General features: G+C 51.2%; 1 protein-coding gene across 4 annotated transcripts in view; it reads right to left on the bottom strand.

Moving 5' to 3' along the window:
* Positions 1 to 1,040: 1,040 nt before the first annotated feature.
* Positions 1,041 to 20,012, bottom strand: part of LOC311527309 (ankyrin repeat and fibronectin type-III domain-containing protein 1-like) — a 433,614-nt gene continuing 414,642 nt past the window's right edge. For 3 of the 4 annotated variants that reach the window (XM_084641150.1, XM_084641149.1, XM_084641151.1), the window contains 13 exons: positions 19,640 to 19,730; positions 17,421 to 17,528; positions 16,419 to 16,518; positions 15,632 to 15,764; positions 14,171 to 14,290; positions 12,540 to 12,755; positions 11,527 to 11,693; positions 10,892 to 11,042; positions 9,790 to 9,958; positions 8,194 to 8,360; positions 6,808 to 7,018; positions 4,763 to 5,418; positions 1,041 to 1,783 (listed from right to left, as the gene is read on the bottom strand). In XM_084641150.1, coding sequence (XP_084497276.1) covers positions 1,496 to 1,783; positions 4,763 to 5,418; positions 6,808 to 7,018; positions 8,194 to 8,360; positions 9,790 to 9,958; positions 10,892 to 11,042; positions 11,527 to 11,693; positions 12,540 to 12,755; positions 14,171 to 14,290; positions 15,632 to 15,764; positions 16,419 to 16,518; positions 17,421 to 17,528; positions 19,640 to 19,730 — 2,577 coding nt within the window. In that variant the 3' untranslated portion in view covers positions 1,041 to 1,495. The remainder of the gene's footprint in view (positions 1,784 to 4,762; positions 5,419 to 6,807; positions 7,019 to 8,193; positions 8,361 to 9,789; positions 9,959 to 10,891; positions 11,043 to 11,526; positions 11,694 to 12,539; positions 12,756 to 14,170; positions 14,291 to 15,631; positions 15,765 to 16,418; positions 16,519 to 17,420; positions 17,529 to 19,639; positions 19,731 to 20,012) is intronic. The other variant, XM_084641148.1, reaches the window with a different exon arrangement.

The following is a 20,012-nucleotide window of genomic DNA, read 5'->3' as shown; positions in this document are numbered from 1 at the left end:
TTCAAAAGAACATTTAAACAGAGATGGCAGCAGCTAGCCCTCAGAACGGCTGCATGTATAACCATTAAGGCACCAATCCTGAAATGTGGGGTGATGCCTGTGTCTGCATGGAGCCCAATGGGGCATTACAGGATCTGTGCCTAACCTAGGGGAAAACAGAGAGGGGAAGACAGGGGCACTGTCAAGATAGAAATCATACTATCCTTATCCTGTTACTAATTACACCTTTGATTACTGCAAACAAATAGTTTTAACATCTAACTTACTGTTCACCCTTTAGGTTCTGTCTTCCCGTTGCTGTCTCTCAGCTTGGGCCATGAAACTAGATTAATCAGTTTCACTGTAAGTTTACAATCCTTTTCATTCTCTGATCCTCCAGCCCTACCACAATGCTCTTGTGTGTGAGTTTCCACTGGTTCAGACAATGGTTTAATTCCCCTGCCAAACCTCCTTCCACGGAATTACGGAACACAGTGTCCTTTTAAACAGTCTGCAGGCTGTGGGAAGTCCAGAGTTTAACTTCAGAACCTCATCCCAGTAACATAGGCTATGAAAATGTGCACTATGCATCAGGCCAAGAGAAGTAAAAATGTGATACATTCTCAGCAACACAGCCATTTTTACTATGGACCACAGGAGTTCAAAAAAACAACCTTAGTTAACAAGAGACCTAGTCGCTAACAAAACATCATGCTATTGGAGATACAAGAGAGGCCAATCACAATCACCAGAATAAAACGGTAACCAAAAGAAAGAAAACCCAACAGCACTGCTAAATGCACTGTGGGAAATTCTCTGTAGCAAACCTATAGTGGTAACATCAGTGAGTGTGAATGTGTGTGTGTGTGCACGTGTGTGTGGGATGTCCTTTTGCCTTTAAAACAAGTAAAAAGGATGTCCGGCTTTCACACAGCTCTCATGTCTCTTACACTTTTTTTTTTTAAGGAGAAAAAATCAGTTTGTTCCAAGAACTGTGTGCAATAACGTGTTTCTCCAGGTATAGAAACAAGGACAGTTAACAAAACAATCTTCTCTGCAACACCTTTGCAAGCCACCTCCTTCCTCCATCCACACTCTCCGCGCTGCCTGGAAATCTCTGGCTTGTCCTTCAATAAATCCCCAACTTAGATTGTCAGGGGGAGGAGGAGAATTATGTATTGCTGCTGCTGCCTTTTTGTGATTTTTTTCTACTCACCCTTCCTCCCTCCCCCCAAAATATTGACTTTCAAAAGTCCCATTCCAGCTACTGCTCCCCCCGGAGGCTGTGAGGTCTCCTGTGCTCCACCCTCATCTCTTGCAGTCATAAAAACCAGGTTTTGATGTGTCTTTGGTTAAAAAACCCCACAAACAAGTAATACATAGCCCAGTGTGATCCTATTCCACCCTGGGGATGTCTAATGAGAGGGTATCTGAGTAGGAAGGAAGCATTGGAGACGAGCTGTTTGCTCAGTGGAAGTTGAGGTTCCTCTAGTTTACCCTGTCCATTCCCCTCCTCTCATACTGTGGTCGCTGGCCCGTACTGGAACAAAAGAGGGGATGTCTCTTTGATTCGGACATAGAACCGCCCCTCAGGCCAGGCATTGTGGAGAGAGAGGGGTAAGAAGTCATCGGGCAGCCACTGCTCGGTGTCGTCTGACACGAACACTAGTCCAAAGTGATCCAGCTGATCCTCGCTGTAGCAGAAGGCGTCTACGTTGCCCAGCACATTCCGGGAGACCTCATTCATCTCCAGCACCACCAGCTTCACCACCTCTTCTGCCGACATCTTAGTGGTGATGTGCAGCTGCGGAAAGACAGGGGCAGAGAGACAGATGGTCAGCGGGGAATAAGAGAACCGGGAGGTGTCACAAGCCCGCAGGCATGAACCAATGCATCCTGGGCAGATCCCTTGCAAGTGAAAGGACTTAGGGACCTAGCCCCAATCCTGCAAACGCTTGCACACAATGTGAAGCATGTGCAGGATTAGGGCCCTAGCTGGGGGCTAATTCTGTCCTTCTTGTCCTTGAGACAGTCTGATGGGGACTGCCCTCTGAATTTTAGATCACTGACAAGCAGCTAACCTCCTCTCAGCTTGGGGCTGTCAACTACGGTCTACACTGCGAGCTGGAGGTGTCATGACCAGCTCGAGGAGACATGCCCATGCTAGCTCTGGTCCAGCTAGTGCGCTAAGCACTGAGGGTAGCCATGGCAGCAAGAGCAGCAGGGGGGGCTAGCCACCTCCAGTACATACTCACTGTCTTGGATGGTGATGGACTCGGGGCAGCTCTAGCCTCTCCCACTTTGGGGGGCGATCCTCTACTGTTAGTGCACCAGCTGGATCAGAGTTAGTGTGAGTATGTCGCCTTGTGCTGGACATGACCTCTCCAGCTCCAAGTGCAGACCTACCCTGTCAGAGGCACAGGTTGGTCCCGAGGGTTTGAAGCAGGCAGCTCTTCCCATCAGCACGGGGGCGCCAAGCTCCCGTTTCCCTTGGCACACTCATGAGAGCTACGTGCAACACCCTGCAGTGTGGTGCGGTGCAGCTCCTCAGCCAGCCTGTGGGGCTAAGCCGCCTTGCAGCAGCTGAGCACCCAGCCCTGTGTTTTTAGCCTGGCATCCTTGGGGACAGCAGAAAATGCTTTAAAGCAGGCGCGTCCTGCCTTTGCAGCACCAAAAGCCAGGCAACTGGACAGACCCCAAGGGGCAGGCTCAGTTTGCACAGAAAGTGATGGTCACTTTGAAAAGGAAAAATAAACTCAAAGAGTCACATTATCCTCTGCTTGTAACTCCCTGCTAGATAAATAGAGAGCACTCCTTATCTGCACTCCCTCGAGGGCCAGAAAAACCTGTAGACGTCAGTGCTGTCCTTCTCTGCAGTTACAAGGGCAGGAGCGGCAGAGGCTGCTCTGTCAGACCCGTCACTTTCCCAGAAGAGTGAAAGAGATACTTTCAAAGGGAAAGAGGCTCCATGTCTTGAAGGGAGGAAGGGAGCCCACACCAGAGAAGGGCCAGTGCGAGGGACAGAACACAGCCCTTCCCTGCTCAGACTTGGGAGAGATGCCGGAGAGAAGACTGAGGCTGAAGGAGTGGAGTAAGCCTGTGCTCGGGAGGGCAGAAGGGTACGGCAGGCTGAAGTCAGTTGATGGAGAAAGCTAGGAAGGGTCATTTGGAGCGGGATTCATAGATGGGGAGGAAACTGTCCTTACAGTGAAGGGAGAGTGGTCCCACTTCCGTGAGCAAGAGCAGCCTAGTTGCCAACTTCTTCGGAGTAAGAGAGGAGAGGACCCTTCTTCCTTCTCCCCACACAGGGGCCCCCTGCTGATTGCACAGCTACTTGGCCCTGGGGGCTGAGGGAAGGGAGGGGCTCGCTACATAGGATCAACTGGGGGAGGGGACGGGACACAGGATAAAGAGCGGGAATACTGCAGAGAGGATACAATGATGTAGGATAAAGAGCGGGAAGGCTGGGGAGGGGACGGTGACCCAGGATAAAGAGCGGGAAGGCTGTGGGAGGGGACGATGACCCAGGATAAAGAGTGGGAAGGCGGGGGGGAGGGGACGGTGACCCAGGATAAAGAGTGGGAAAATTGCGGGGAGGATACAATGACAGGATAAAGAGCAGGAAGGATGGGGGAGGATACAATGATGTAGGATAAAGAGCGGGAATGGTGCGGGAGGATACGATGACGTAGGATAAAGAGCAAGAAGGTTGTGGGAGGATGCAATGACATAGGATAAAGAGCAGGAAGGTTGGGGGAGGATGCGATGACATAGGATAAAGAGCAGGAAGGCTGGGGGAGGGACAGTGATTTAGGATAAAGAGCAGGAACACTGGGGAAGGGACGGTGACCCAGGATAAGCCATGGGATCACTGCAAGGGACATTGACCCAGGATATACTGTGGGAATGGTGACCCAGGAAAACACAGAGTCATAGAATCATAGAATATCAGGGTTGGAAGGGACCTCAGGAGGTCATCGAGTCCAACCCCCTGCTCACAGCAGGACCAATCCCCAACTAAATCATCCCAGCCAGGGCTTTGTCAAGCCTGACCTCAAAAACCTCTAAGGAAGAAGATTCCACCACCCCCCTAGGTAACCCCTTCCAGTGCTTCACCACCCTCCTAGTGAAAATGTTTTTCCTAATATCCAACCTAAACCTCCCCCACTGCAACTTGAGACCATTGCTCCTTGTTCTGTCATGTTGCATTGCATCTGTCGAATTAAACAACTCTCTAGTGGCCCAGAAAGGAGGCCGTGGACTATGGAGTGGTGGAGCATTAGAGGAGGGGAGGGAGGGAGGGAAGATGCATGCCCCTATCGAAATGAGCTCCCTGGACACAGGGTTTCTGCACCGGCCAGTATCTCCATCAACCCCAGCTTCTGGCAAGGCTGCACGCATTGGGAACAGCACAGGCCTGTCTACCTGGCCCTTGCTCCTTAACTCTCCTGCCATCTCTAGCATCAGATCAGCCGCACTGGCACATGAGAGGTGGGGTACTGCTGCCGACACAGTGGGTGTCAGCTCCTGTCATCTCAGGCTGCTGGGACGTCAGTGGCCATGCTGCACTGTGAAGCAGCTGTGATGGCAGCAGCAAGAGCAGAAAATATTAAGGAGAAAAGCCTCAGTGGGAAGGTTGGACAAAGGCAGTATTCTCAGGCCTACGGGCAAAGAGCCCCCTCATCAAGTGCTCCCCCCCAAGCCCTATTTACATCACCAAAGCTGGGCTTTATTGTTGCTGTTCGCAGCAGACTTTCCTGCTGCCCTGGGAGCACGGTGATACCTTAACGCTGGTCTCGTTGGACAGTCCGGTTTCGTACTGAGGACAGACCCGTAAGGTGGCTGAGCCTGGCTTCTTCCCCCGGTTTGCTATGTATCCTGGCTCTGGTGGCTCCTGGAAGGTGCGAGTCCACTCTGCTGAGCGCGTGCGGAAGACAGGTTCAGAGCTTTCAACAGCCCGGCTGTGCTCAGGGCTGAAAGCTGAGCCAGTCTCCAGCCTGAGCAAGCTGCACTGGCCCGCTGTCCTGGTTTCTGTTGGGGAGCTATCGACGGAGCCAGGACAGGACTTCCTGGCCACCTGGAAGAGGGGCTTGGGGAAATCCAAGCTGCTAGTGCGGACGCAGTAGGCTTGACGCTTCTCTGTGATGCGGAGGAGCTCAATCTGCCGGCTGGGGAGGACAAAGTCGCTGTCATACAGCTCTGGGGGTGGCCGGGGTTCCTCCGGGAGCAGCGGTGGGGCTTTGAGTTCATGGCTCTGCAGGACGTCAGGGGCACTGTCCCGCAAGGTTCGGGCAATTTTTCTGCCACAGCACTCAGGCCCCGAGGAGTAAACCAGGTCCAGCTCCTTGGGGCTTTGGGCCCTGCTGGAATCATAATCGCTGTCTGTAGCCAGGAACACCTCTGACGAGCCCTCCTCATCCGAGATCCCGTGGGAATCTGCTGGGAATGAAAAGGAAGAGTAGGGTCATCATTTCTCTGAGTCAATGCAAAAGGCCAGTGAAGCTGTCTGAGTATGATTTGGAGTCCAGGCAGCAAAAACCAGAAGGCATCACCCCCCTACTTTGTGCCTCTACCTTGGGTAAGTTGATTTAGTCAATGTCTGGCTGCAAAGGTCACAAGTGAGCAAATCTATGAGTCTGAAGGCAAGAAATAGCTTTATCCTCTAGGCTCCTGATTTCCAGCTTTTATTGACATTTACTAGTGAAAGCCTATGGCCAGAATTAAAATCAGAGCCACTAAATATCAGTTTGAACAACCAGAATGTGACATTTACCAGGTGGCTTCAGTCCTCCCCACTGCTGGCATTGTTCCAGCTCCCGGTCCTTTTCCCCTACACTGCACAGCTGGAGATGGATCTGTTCACTCAGCATGAGAGCTGCAGAAAAATGACGCTTTCTGAGCGAACATTCCACCCTCCTCCTTGACTTCTGGTGAACGCCCCCCAGACCATGAAGCCACTGTGTCGGAGTTCTCAAGGCCCACCTTTGACTCCTCCTTCCCAGGGCTGCTCGTTCGCTCATGGGCAGGGCCTACTTAACATGGGGCTCATGGTACTCATTCAGCTATGTAAATGCCACCCTGGCTTTGCAGCTGTCTGCTGCCTCTTGCTTTTCAGAGCCCTATGCACGGAGTCAGAGAAATATGCCAAGCCATCTGAGTGATCTGGAATCTAGCCTACCCCCTGATTCATGAACGCAGCTGTTGGCTATGTTGTGATTCCAGGCAGCCAATTGCGATGTGGGTCTCCAACCCAGCTCCTCAAACCTTTATCACTGGTGATGGTATTGGAGACAGGATGCACCTAGATTTATTTTCCAGATCCCAGGTGGAGTCTGCAGTGCTGTTACTTAGAGGCACCTGTTATGACTTGTGAGCTGAGCCAACTGGGTATGAAAGCTATTGAAATTGTACTTAGATGATCAGCTGCTTGGGGCAGAGCCTATCTTTTTGTGTGTGTGCCTAGCACAATGGAGCTCAGATCCATGAATGAGCCTTCTAGGAACCATAATAATAATAATAAAGGATAATAAAGCATATAGAGCATATGTGGAATAATTAGATACCATCATTACAGAGTCATTTTTCTATTCATAGCCTTAATGCAAGCATCAGATGGGATCTGGGTAGCAAAACCTTCCACTCTAACCTGAAATAGGTTTCCATGAAGGATCGGAGAATGCCAGACCCATTGGACTTTGAAAACTCACCAGTCAGATTTCATTCACAGAATATTTACAAGCAGCTGCAACATTCCCAGTTGTATGATAAAACATGAACTGACTAGGCACCACCTGACTAGGTGCTTCATAACGCGCCAGGATCCCTTACCAGAGTTGAACTTGCGGCTGGTTTCCGGAGATGGGGTAGGTGAGGGGAGGTAGTCCAGGTGCGATGATGTGGACTGTGTTTTCTCCTTCATTGCACTGCTGGATTCACTGAGAAACCAGATGAGAGGTACGCCACAAGATGGCTGCTTGTACCGGGCATGCTGCAAGGCGTCCATCATCCAGCGCATCTCACGCCAGATCTCCTCCATTTGCTGCCAGGGAGAAAGATAAAGAACCCGTTTAAAAAAAATAACAGGTCTCTCCCTGGCCCCAAACAACCACAGGCAAGGTCACACGTCCCTAAATGCTAAAAGACAGAGGATGGCACTGCTGTCTCATGAGTCCCAGAATCCCTTGGACATAACAGCAGGTAGCAATTGTGTAAGGTGTTTCATCTGCTGATCTGAAAGCACTTTGTAAAGGTGGGGTGAGAATTTATCTATACATCTCAGGTACTGAGCTGGCCCCCATGCCAGGCATCTGAGTGCCTCACAATCTTTAGTGTATTGACCCTCACAATGCCCCAGGGGTAGGGCAGGGCTCTTATCCCGGTTGTAGAGGGGAATCAAGGACATCTGTGGCAGACCAGGGAATTGAACCCAGATCTCCCATGAACTAGCCACTGGGCCATGCTTCCTCTCCCCTGTCAAAAGAGGAAACTGCAGCACAGAGTGGTGACGGTGGTCTGGAACCAGGTCAGCGACAGAGTCAGGAACAGAACTCAGCTCTCTTAGCTCCCAGCATGGCGCCCTAAGCACAGCAATGTGCTACCACGCTCACCTAATGGCCTCTGCAAAGCCTGTCCCATTTGCAAGAGTTCCTTGCTCTGACAATGGAAACTCTGGAAGCAAAGGCATGGCGTGCTCTTTGCATTTGCATACCCAGCATGCACTTCCAAAGCCAGTCCCAGCAGGGCAGGTTTCAGGCTATGAGAACAAGTGGGAGACCTGGGCTTGCCATTAGCATTGTTAATGGGAGCATTGCTTCAGAGCAGGGGTGGCTTGACAGAGCACCTGCTGCAGCCACTTCCCCGGCAGACCATCACTGCTAGGTCAGAGAAGCACCGTAAAAGTACCTAGATGCAGGACAGTAGAGCTGATAACTACAGTGGAAATGGCCGAGAGCCTCAAAAGTTTTAAACTCCTAATGCCCATTGATTCCAATGGGAGCTAGGAGCCTAAATACCTTTGAGGTTCTGGGCCTGTGAGCTGTAGATGATGCACAGCTGGCAGAGGGAGATCCATGCCAGATCATACCAACCTAAAGTGGGTAATCTGATGATGGACACGGGACCCTCTGGACAACCCATACAGGGTGAACAGAATGCTGGCATGGCAGCCCAGCCCAGAGCAGGACCCACCCACTGTGCCCCTCTTCTACCACACACCTGTATGTAGTCCTGAACCTGCTGGTGCCTCTGCTTAGCTGTGGAGAGCTCAGCGTCTGAGAAGGCCTCCCTGAGGCTCTGCTGGGAAAGGAGAGACTCAAGCTCCAGGAGCGCGGACACCTGGCAATACTGGCTGATGAACTCTCGGTCATACGTGAAGAAGTGAACTGGAAAAGCAAAAGGCGAGAGGGGAAGGGCATGCGATGGTGGGAGGGGCACTGCGAGGTGGGAATGGCTGATGCTGTGTGAACAGACTGAACCCGGCAGAGATGCATCAAGGACTCCGAGGACAGGACTGCACACACATGAACGTTGAATTCTGCCCAGACCACATGAGGGGAGGGTGTTCTCCATTACTGAGGGTGAAACCCACAGCTGGGGAAAGCAGGACTGAATGAGTATGGACAAAGGCCCATCTTTTGCTATCACCACAGGCTCTGCAACGGTTCCCATGCTGCAGTGCTAGCCCAGGTCCAGGTACTGGATTTAGCATTATTTCAGAGAAGTGACATCCTTTATGGAGGTTGCTGGAACGGGATGGAGGGACTGGCCCTCCTCACAGGTGTATCTGAGCTGTAACAAGGGGCAGCCATTGTTCTCTCCCCCTGGTGGCTGCCCAGAGGAATTCAGAGAGTGCATGACGGGGGGCTGAGCTGGGATACCAGAGAGAGGCAATGTCTGCTGCACCTGCCATTCACTGTCACTGTGCAGCTAGCATCTATCACACTGCTCTCTGAAGAGCTGGGGGGTGAACAAGCTAGTGTGGTTAGCAGTCCAGGCAGCTGGAAAGACCTCACTCAGCAGCACCACCTACAAAAGCAAAAGGCTCGTTCTTGTAAGCCCTGAGTGGACCCAGCAGACTGAGCCATTTCAGTCTGCCCTCATCAGCAAGCTGCGTGGCAAAAGCAGGCTTTGTACCTACAGCAGCTATCCCAGCGCCTTGCTTCTCTGGAGCCACAGTCCTGCTTTCTCCCCTGGAGCCCCTGGCTCCTGCAGACACTACAGGACAATCCCACTTAACAAGGACAACAGCAGACTTTCCCCTTCCACCACACAGGAGAGATCAAGGTGGATCACTGCGACATGGGAGAAGATACCCACCTCTCCATGGGGGTATCAGCACTCCTGTTACCAAGGACAGGCAAGACAATCACAAAGCCCACAACAGTGTGAGTTCCCACCCACTCCCTGGCACCTGAGAAGCTTTGAGAACCCCTTCTGCACATTCTCCTTCCCTGGGGGATCTGCACCCCACCAGACTCTAAAAGCTCCTCTTCCAGGAACTCCAATGGCCCTCTCTAAGGTGGGGTTGCTCCTGGCCTAACTGTGGTGGAGCTCAGCACTGAGGTGACTCTCTAAACCCCTGGAAGGCTAACTCCTCCCAGCTGGCTTTGTTAGGGCAGGGGAACGTGCCCCTAAGGAGGGGGAAGGCACTGCCTATCACTGCAGGGCCCAAAGGCTTGTGAAGGGGAAGGAAGGCAGGAGAAGGGCAAGATGGAGGTGTTCTGGAGCAGTACTGTGCAGGTCACATTCAGATCCAAGATTAGAGGACACAGGAGGCAGGGATGGTTGGGCTTCCTCTGTTGACATTCTCACCTAGCTCAAAGATCTGGAGAGGCAGCGTGAGGAAGCCAGAGCGAGGGGTGTATGGGCTGTTCTGGCCCGGGGCAGTGCAGACGTCATCAGATGGAGGAAGCAGCAGGAGAAAGGAGACTTGTCCCCCGAAGTCTAGCACCTCCTGACTGTACAGACGGAAATCTTTAGCCTGCAGCATTCAAAGAGAAAAGCAGGAACAATGCGTTATTTCCACCAGTGTAACCAGAGCAGTGCAAAATCATCACCCCTCTTCGTCTTAGACAGAAATGTCCCAAAGCATGGCTGATGGCAGAGCGCTCCCCTGCCCACTGAGCATGCTTTGAACGTCACCACTTCCCATATGACAAAGGCTCCCAACGGACCTCCCCATTGGGGAGATAATTGGCATCCATCATTTACTCCCCAGGTGCCAGGCTCCATTGCTTTGTTATGCTGTACTACCATCCCAAATCCTCTTTGTTCTGGGATAGCTTGGACACCTCACCTCCTCCGATAGCCTCTATGCTGCTTCTTTAGACTTCTTTAGAGCAAAATCCAAGAGAGAGAGAGACCCTCCACCCACCTCGGCAGTGACCTCAGCCCCAATCCAGCAAGGTATTTATGCATGTACCTAATGTTAAGCATTAGGATGCTCACCTGCCTATGGACCTTGCTGAATCAGGACCCTGGGTTGAAATTGAATGGAGGAAAAGGGATCAGTTCTCAGTGTGCCCCAGTGAGTCCAGCTCCTACCAGAGGTTAGCTGGAAGAGGGGTCCCATCACTGCAGTGACCTGAAACAAGTTGCCTCAGGCAGAGCCAGGTGCTACTGCCAATCAAAACACAACTGTTTTGTTTTGGGCCCAAGGGCAGTTACTGAGGAGGTGCCGAACTCGGAGAGCAGCTCCCAGCTCTGCCTCTGGGGCAGGGACAGAGACATGCTTGTAGCCCCACAAACTCAATTCAGTTTGTGGGGCAAGGGAATACAATGAACACTTTAACCACAAAGGGGCCAGTCCCGCCTCCAGAGGCTGAGACAGCTGGTTTGCCACGGCACAAGCCAGCAGGCTGTGTGGACCACAGCTCCCGCCATTCCTCCCACACCCCTCAGCTCCCACTTTTACCTCTTGCAGGGGGATGTTTACCAGGTTCACTAGCTCCTTAATGGCCCCTTGGAGCTCCTGATACAAGGGGTTCTGGGAAGTCTCAAACTCTGGCTCGGTGGGACTTGGCTCCTCCAAATTGGCCAGGTTCTGTAGCCACTCCCACTCCTCCCTGGAGAACAAGAGACAATCACAGAGAGAAACCAGAGACTTGCCATCGTTCAGGACTGTCCACAGCCACGTGTCAGTGAGCATGCATTAGCAGGTATGTACTGTGAACCATGGCATTCATCCCTGAAATGCAGCCTAAGCTTCACCTTCCTTCAGGGAGGCATCTAAACGGTAGCCAGCAGCTCCTCATAACAGTCTCCTAGCTGGTGAAAGAGCAAGAGGGAAGAGCACAGTGCCTTGGTTTAAATCTTGACTACAGAGGATAGCACTGGGTCATGGTTTAATTATAGCTCACAGAGCAGCTGGTGCCTTGGATGTCCCAGGCAGCCATGGACTGGGTTTGGAGCAGAATGTAAAGCTAACGGCAGGGATGACAGTGTGGGAGAGGCAGGCAGCAAAGGTGGGATTTTGGGGTCTGGATTCGAGAAATGATCTTGGCTGGCCAAGCTAAGCCACTCAGGACTTCAGCTGCTGTGCATGCCCACCTGGAGATGTTGGGATTGGTCCGAATTTTCACATGGCAAAGGATGTTGGGTAACTCTTCAGGCACCAGCACTCGGATCTGGTCTACTGCACTGCAGAGCTTCAGATAGCCCAGGTAGAGGCCTGGGACGAGGGCTTGGCTGCTTCTCTGGTGGTAAGCCAGTTTGTCCTGAGGAGGAAGAAGAGGTCAACATAAAGCATCTCACATGGCAGGACTCTCCCTCACACTCTTCCTCTCTACCTCTACACACAATCTGCAGACAGACAATGGCAGAACTGGGGCTGTCAGGGGTAGCTCTGGGGAAACTTGCCCTTTCGGAGTCCTAGGCAGAGGGGTGAACAGACCTGGATAAATTAAGAACCAAACCAGGCCTCAGCCTCACACTGAACCGCGTGTGCAGTTTGAATGAGTTCTGTTCAGTCATTTCATCTGCACTTCCAGTCTTCAGCCAGGACCGGCGCCCCAACAGCAGAGAACTAGAAGGACTGGCAACCACACAAAAGAGCCTGTTGTCAGATTGCCAGCCCCATGTTGCAATCCCCTGAGATTCGAGAGCCTCACAACCAAACTTTTTGTGGTTTGCCTGCTGCTAATCCTAGCTGGCACTGACAGTGGCTTTGTGTCAGCTGCCTCAAGAGCCCCTTGTACAGGTGCTTGAGGAGATCTTGTTGAGACAGACACATGTCTGAAGGGAAGAGAAAGGAGAGAGGCTGCAGTACGAGAATCAGAGGGTGCAAAGACAAAGGTAAGGCCAGGCCATCAGGGAAGGGGAAATTCTTTGCAGAGGTTTGCTAACAGGCTGGGGAAAGAAACAGACCAGGGAAGCAAAAGGAGTAACTGGTATAAAAAAAAGGTAAACAAGTATTTGGAGAACTAAGTACCACATTGAGGGGACTTGCCACAGACTGCTCAGGAGATGCAGAGCCCAGTTCGGCTCCTGAGCCTTATTTTCCTAAAACTTTCCATGATTCCTTTCCCCCCTTCCAAGCCCTCCTTTGGCATGAGAATGGCCACCTGCATTGTTATCAGCAGCATATCCAGAGAGGTGGGCTCTTCTGGAGAGGAGATGGACTTGCGGCTTGTCTGCAGCTTGGAGAGTGGGACCCAGCGGACGCTCTCAAAGGTCTGGTTGGTTTTCACCTCCTTCAGTGTCACTATCAAGATGTTGCCCTGCTTGTCTTTGATTGGCTCAAAGAAGACCTGTCCCAGGTCCTGGATTCCTAGCAGCCCCTTCATAGACATAGACATAGATAGGAGACTTGTTATGGGGCAGCACTGACTGACCTGGCTCTGCAGGAAGCTAGCCACTCCATATCCTGAGAGGAGGCTGTTTCTGTGACTGGGGAGGGGGCTGGAGTGGTGGGTTATGAAGGGCATGGGCATCCTTTGTCTATGTAGTCTTGGCCGGGGCATGCATGGGGGACCCTCTTCATATACCACCCTACACCCCTCAGCTGCAGCATTTAGCCTGGCAGACTTGGAGAGGACAAAGAAAGCGATAGTGGTCCAGGGCACTGGTAAGACTGGTGGGCTAAAACCCGGGATTATCATTAGGGCCCTACCAAATTCACGGTCCATTTCATGGTCATAGGCTTTAAAAAATCATAAGTTTCATGATTTCAGCTATTTAAATCTGAAATTTCTCGGTGTTGTAATTTTAGAGGTCCTGACCCAAAAAGGAGTTGTGGGAGGGTGGGGGTCACAAGGTTATTATAGTGTGGGTTGTGGTACTGATACCCTTACTTCTGCACTGCGGCTGGCGGCGGCACTGCCTTCAGAGCTGGGCAGCTGGAGAGCGGCGGCTGCAGGCCGGAAGTCCAGCTCTGAAGGCAGAGCCGCCGCCAGCAGCAGCGCAGAAGTAAGGATGGCCTGGTATGGTACTGCCACCCTTACTTCTCTGCCGCTGCCCACAGAGCTGGGCCCTCAGACAGCAGCTGCCCAGCTCTGGGCCCTCAGACAGCAGCTGCCCAGCTCTGAAGGCAGCAGCGCAGAAGTAAGGGTGGCAGTACCATACCAGGCCATCCTTACTTCTGCACTGCTGCTGGCGGCGGCTCTGCCTTCAGAGCTGAGCTCCCGGCCTGCAGCCACCGCTCTCCCGCCTCCGAGCTTTGAAGGCAGCACAGAAGTAAGAGTGGCAATACCACAACCTCCCTAAAATAACCTTGTGACACCCCTGCAACTCCCTTTTGGGTCAGGACCCCCAGTTTGAGAAATGCTGGTCTCCCCGGTGAAATCTGTATAATATAGGGTAAAAGCACACAAAAGACTAAATTTCACCAGGGAAGACCCGATTCCATGGTCTGTGATGGGTTTTTCATGGCAGTGAATTTGGTAGGGCCCTAGTTATCATCCAACTTGGATCTCCCAAAACTTGGATCACCCAACTTGGATCTCCCTAGTTATCATCCAAATTGGATCTCCTAGTCTATCACACACTAGGTCCTTATGTTCTGCCAAGTAGGGTAGGGAGTGACTGGGTGTGTCTCACGGCATCACGTCCATGTAATACTGCAGTAGGATTCCCAGGTCGGAATGTCCCCCTGCTGACATTACTGGATTGGTACAGCGAGCCTGTCTCGATAAGAGATGCCCCACACAGCGGGGCTGTTGGGCCAACTGCTTCTTTCTCATGCACCTCCTCCCACCTGCATTTGTGAGATGGCCAGCAGCATCTTGAAGCGCGTCTGCAGGACACAGGAGCAGGATGACTGGGAGACGGTGAGACACTGACGCAGCCACAAGATCTCATCCCACATGCAAGCAACCTGCAGTGTATGGAGCAGAGCCATCAACAACACACCCCCACCTAGGATTTTATAACACGCCTGTCACCCAAGAGACCTGTTCAACCCCCAGTAATGTCAGCACAGCTCAGAGACGAGGGACAGCTACACAGTACAGGAGCAAAAATAAAACACTGGATTTGTGTAGGTCCTACATAAATTTTGTCCGTGCATTTTAACATCTCTGCAATTGAGGCCTTTTTAAACCTACATCTGGGACATCCCAGAGGGTGCTCCTCAGCAGATTAGAACCATTTTAAGATATGGGAGATCAAATGCTGGTCTTGAACTACTTGGCAGCGTCCCTTTCCACCACTTCAGTGCTGCCTCCGGAACACGCTGCACTACAGTGGTATCCTGTATGCCTAGTTCTGCATGAGCCTACGGAAGTGACAACGCTGGTCCTTCAACGCTGCTGCTGCAGCAAAAGGCAGCAGTGACACTGTCAAACACAAGGCTGCTGACAAAGAGGCAGAATATCCCTTCAGAGAAAGATGGTACAAATCTGCAGCAGCATAGATGGGTGGCACACAATGGGCAAACACAAGCGGGGTTCTATGTGGGCCACTGCAAGCGGATATGTTGTGTTTCTTCTCCATTAAAGGCTTCAGGCATGTCGTCAGTGCTTGGGCTGTGTGGAAGCATCTTCCAGGAGGTTTCTCCATTAGTACAGAAAATGGGACGAGCTACAGTCCTGGAACAGTCACCCCAACTGGTGTCAGTGGCTGCCAATTGGAGGTTGGCACTAGTCATACAGCTTGATTCATGCTGGCTCTGCCAGTGTCTCACTGCAATGAGCTCTCTATGGTATTCTATAGCCAGGCTGTATTGAACACATGAGGGTAGCATCACAGAGAAATGTCCAGAGACAACATCGGGAAGCCCAGGAGCTGCAGTGGTCTGAATGTGCAGTGGTCTGAATCCTTGGTGTAAGTCACAGAAGTAGCACCCACTACTTTCATCCACCTAGGCTGCCTCTGACATGGTGCAACTGTTCTCAATCCAGCTAAACCTCAGCCCTCAGGACAAACCCAGATCCAGTTAGCTGAGGGTGAAAGAACTGCAGAAGTAAATCATTATGGGGCTACTACATCTACTCAGCAATAGAAATGGAACAAGGCTGGCTTCAGACACTGGTGGGTAAAATCTGAGTCTTTCCTTGATCTTGTTAAAAGAATCCTGCAGCAAAGCACTTAACTGGATGGTGTACTGCCCTGAGCCCTAATTTCACCAGTGCCTCAACAGTGGCGGCATAGGAAAGGTGGCCTGCAATCACATGTGCTAAGGCCATAGCATGCAGGACAGAGCAGCCACATGTGTTACCTTGGTGAACCAAAGGAAGTCCTGCATGAGTAGGCAGGAGTAGGTGTCATCTATCTCCACCACAGGGATCTGATCCTCATGTGTCACCAGGATGTTGTCATCTTTGTAGAAGATGGAGGTGAGATACAGGCCCCTGTGGTGAGAAAGGAGATAGATTTTGGGAGAAAGCCCGTTATTGCTGCGGGGTAGGTTAGTTTCCAAAGGTGTTTCTCCCAGAGTGCACAGGGGAGCCTAGAAGCAGGGACTTCGAGATGCAGGAAAGCAGGGAAAGCAGGTGTGTGTAAGAGCAAGGGGAAAGATTTCCTAAATAACTGTTTTCTGCAGCCCCTCAGAGGTCCACTGTCCCCGGTGCCGATGCAAGCCAGTGGCCAGCTCCCCTTGCTGACTGGCTCATCCCTGAGGACGAGCCCATCTCCTTCAAGAGCAGAAACAGCTTTTGCTATTGAAGCCCAGATTTTTCATTAAGTTTTGCTTTTGTTTTTATCACATGCAGGAAGCCAAGTCCAGGCCGCTTTATACCATGACAGCATGGTATGAGTCTACGATGGGAGACATGCTCCCAGATATTAGAACATAAGAGCGGCCATACTAGGTCAGACCAATGGTCCATCTAGCCCAGCACTTCGTCATTGACAGTGTCCAGTGCCAGATGCTTCAGCTGGAGTGAACAGAACCAGGCAATTTATTGAGTCATCCATTCGCTGTCATTCAGTCCCAGCTTCTGGCAGGCAGAGGCCTAGGGACACCCTGAGCAGAGGGTCGCCCCTGCCATTTCACCCACACTTACCTTTTCAGAGTCTTTAAGAACTTGCTGCCAGGGTGGAAAAGGTGCTTCAGGCTTTTGGAGACCGAGTGCTTCCTGCTCTGTGTCTGGTTCTTGCAGGACTCTGGAGAACAAGGCAGCATAGAGAACAGTAAATCGGGTTGTGGGGGTGCTATTTGTACAGTGCCCACCACCACAGCATGCTGACCCTGGAAATGCTTAGTACCAGTGAATGGTGCTGGGGTGACAGTTCTGTCTTTAATCAGAGACCAGGTATATGGTACATGGGTGATGCAAGCTTCCCCACATGGATCCAGGGCTGGGTTTGACCCAGTGACCTGTAGGTGAAAGGCTCTACAGCCTGATACCAGCCCCACTTCTCTGCTAACTTGCTACATGCTTGTGAGATTTCTGCAGTTCCAGAACTGGGAGCAGAAATGCAGAGGTACAATGAGAAAGGCTGTTCTGGAAGCCAGCAATATTAGTGATCTCAAAGGAGCCTCCGTGACACACCAGGACTGGGGTGCAGATCTCAGTCACCCCAGAGCCTCTGGATGTTCCTCACCATTAAAGAGAAGCTGGTTACAATCTCCTCCCTCATGCTTTCCCTGGCTGCCTCCTTCATGTCTTTTCAGACAGGAAACTGGCAATGGCTTTGTCTCCCCATTTCCTCTGACCCTGCTGATACCAGCAGTGTACCAGGATTCCCAGTAGCTCCCTCTGCTAAGAAGCAATGCAAGTGGAGGGGGGCAGGCCCACCCCAAAGCCATCTAACGTCTTCTGAAGGGGCACCACCCCACCAAGAACAGTACTTTAATGTGCAAAGGAACATGCTGTAGGGAGGGACAAGCTGTACTGATTCTAGTGTTAAAACTCAGCTACCAGAACTATCCCTCTTGTCGCCTATCTAGTCTAATTTCATCCCTCGGAGCAACTCCTCCTAGCTAGTAGGGGTTGGCTCACATGCTATCCTAGCCTGTGCTGTAGAAACTGTGAGCTTTGCTCAGCCTGCAGACCCGGACTCACCATGGCAGACACAATGCTGGTGCACAGTCTTCACCTGGCTGAGAAGGTGATCTAAGGCTTCGGCTTGTCCCCTGCGCCTTGGTGCTCTCCCATCATATTCCCGCCAGTCTATGGGGAAAGAGGGTGACTATTACCCCAGTGTAGGTTTGACCAGTGCTGAAGCTGCCTCAGGCTGATGGAGCCTCAGCTACCCTCTTTCAGCCTCACAGCTAACGTTCAGGAACAGCTGTTTCCTTCTATTTTCTACCCCACCCTCCAATGTCAGGTCTCCATGAAGTCACAGCATGCTACATGGTTCTTTACCTCATAGCTGCCCCATCTGCCCACTCCATAGGCAGGAGCAAACTACTGTAGCCAAGTCATGGGATAGGGGTCTATGGAGCCTGTGAGAAAGCCTTCTTTGTCTTCTTTTCTCTTGCCCACAGGCCTCTCATGGCTACGCTTTCCCGAGATGGATGGGATGAAATGAGCAACCCTTGGAGCTCAGTTAGTGACACTAGCTGGGAGGCATTGCTGCCTAGAGAAAAACAGAAGTCACCAAGGTGGCTCACTGGGCAGGAGAAACTACATGCCTTGCATGGGATACTGGGCCAGATCCCCAGAGGATGCAAATGGATGCAGCCCTGTTATCTTCACTGGAGCCGTGCACATTGACACTCGCGGAGGATCAGGACCAATATTTTGTGAAGCTACAGAGTACAGAAGAGGGGAGCCAAGATTCAGCGGAAAAATAACACAGATGTTCCTTTCTCTTATGAGCCCATTTTGTGGGAGCCCATTTTGTGACAGCCATGCAAAACCTGCACTGTCCCATGGCAGCAAGTAGGCTTTAGAGACTGATCTTGGGTCATTCTTCAGAGACAGCACAGATCTTTCTTTCGCTCTCCATCTCGCCCTGTCTCTCTCTCTCTCTCTGGATCAGTTCAGATTTTGGAGAGACACTGGCCATGGTTAGCACCTGCATGCCACACACCCACCCAACAGTAACTGTGAGTGGTCAGACGTTAACAGCTGTGGCCAGGAGAAGGAGATGACAAATCAAGGTAAAGAACAAGGTCGTGTCTGCTGCTGCTCTTGACTGTTTGTTTAAAAATCTTTCCAGTGTCTTCCTCCAGGACTCCCCTGGAGCTGAAGCTTCCTCAGACCAGTCAGTGCTGAGAGCACAATGCACCTAGACAAATAAATAAATAATCCCTTTGGCCAGCTCCAGCTGGTTATGAGGTGGCAGAGCTACTGAGCGAGGGGGAATCAGGGCTGACTGGTCTTTTACATTAGCTGTACCTTAAATTGGTTTAAACCCCCCTGTCTGGCACACTGCTGTTTTCCATGGAAAGTTCAGCTCTGTTAACTTTGGCTGGGATTTGGCACTATTTTTAGGAGCTTTAAAAACACCCAGGGAGGTGCCTGGCTATATTACATTGGGAACGCGAGGGATTTGTATACAGGGGAGTAATATTAAAGAAGATAAAAATAAACCAGTAGTCTGTTTAACTTCAACTCCATTTATACATACCTGCTATATCAATATGCACACATATAATGCAAACACACGCACACACACGCACAGCCTGATTCTCATTATGCTAAGGCAGCTTTACACTGGTCCTGCACTGTAAAGAGGCTTTAAAGTGAGTCTAAATGTAATTTATATTCACTGCCAGAACAGCGTACAGCCATTTCAGTGTAAATGGTAATCAGATGCACTATCTGTACTATTTATACCTATTACTGTACATGTATACACCCATTATTATACACACATAGCAGAATGGAGATCCATTTATTATTTATATATATGTTCTATATACAGAGCTACATCTAGTTTTATATATAGATCAACACATACACACATTATACATCTACATCCAAATCTCTCTATATTATTATACACATAGATCTAAAACTGGATCTAGATCTCTATATTATTTCCATTACACATACATCTCGAGATCTAGAAGTAGATAGATATCTAGATTCTACTTTTCATTCACCATAAAGCTGCTTTACACTGCTTGGAAAGTGTAAAGGGGCCTTAAAGTGAGTAGAAGTCATTTGCTCCCACTTTCAGGCACCCTTTGCCTGCCAGAGTGGTGCAAAGTGGCCTCTTGCTATAAATGGGAGTCAGGCCTGTAACATCCACAACCACCCAGAAGTCCAAACCAGTTCACACGAGGCAAGCAGCAGCTCCCATATCCACAGTCCCCCATGCTCGTACTTACTGGAGGGGATAGCAAAAGTTGGCACTGAGGCTTGTGGGGGTCCCCAGCCCTTCATGTTGTAGGCCGACACCTGGACGTAGTAGGCTGTGCCCTGCAGGGGATGGGGAAGTAAGCGGCAATAAATATGACTGGAAAGTCTCAGACTCATAGCATCCCATTGCTCCCAGCACGTGTAAGGGAGTAGAGTTCCCTGCAGCCTTCCTTCCCTTGGAGCGGGGGTGGCCAATCTGTGGCTACGGAGCAGCATGCGGCTCTTCAGCATGCAGCTCCTTGCATAGGCACTGACTCTGGGGCTAGAACTACAGATGCCAACTTTCCAGTTTGCCAGGGGGTGCTCACTGGTCAACCCCCTGTTCTGCTCCAGGCCCTGCCC

Source organism: Lepidochelys olivacea (genome assembly GCF_965140295.1).
Source record: "Lepidochelys olivacea isolate rLepOli2 genome assembly, chromosome: 10".
Taxonomy (NCBI): Eukaryota; Metazoa; Chordata; order Testudines; family Cheloniidae; genus Lepidochelys; species Lepidochelys olivacea.
The sequence above is the reverse complement of the archived record's forward strand: the minus strand, read 5'-3'. Positions and strand labels throughout refer to the sequence as shown.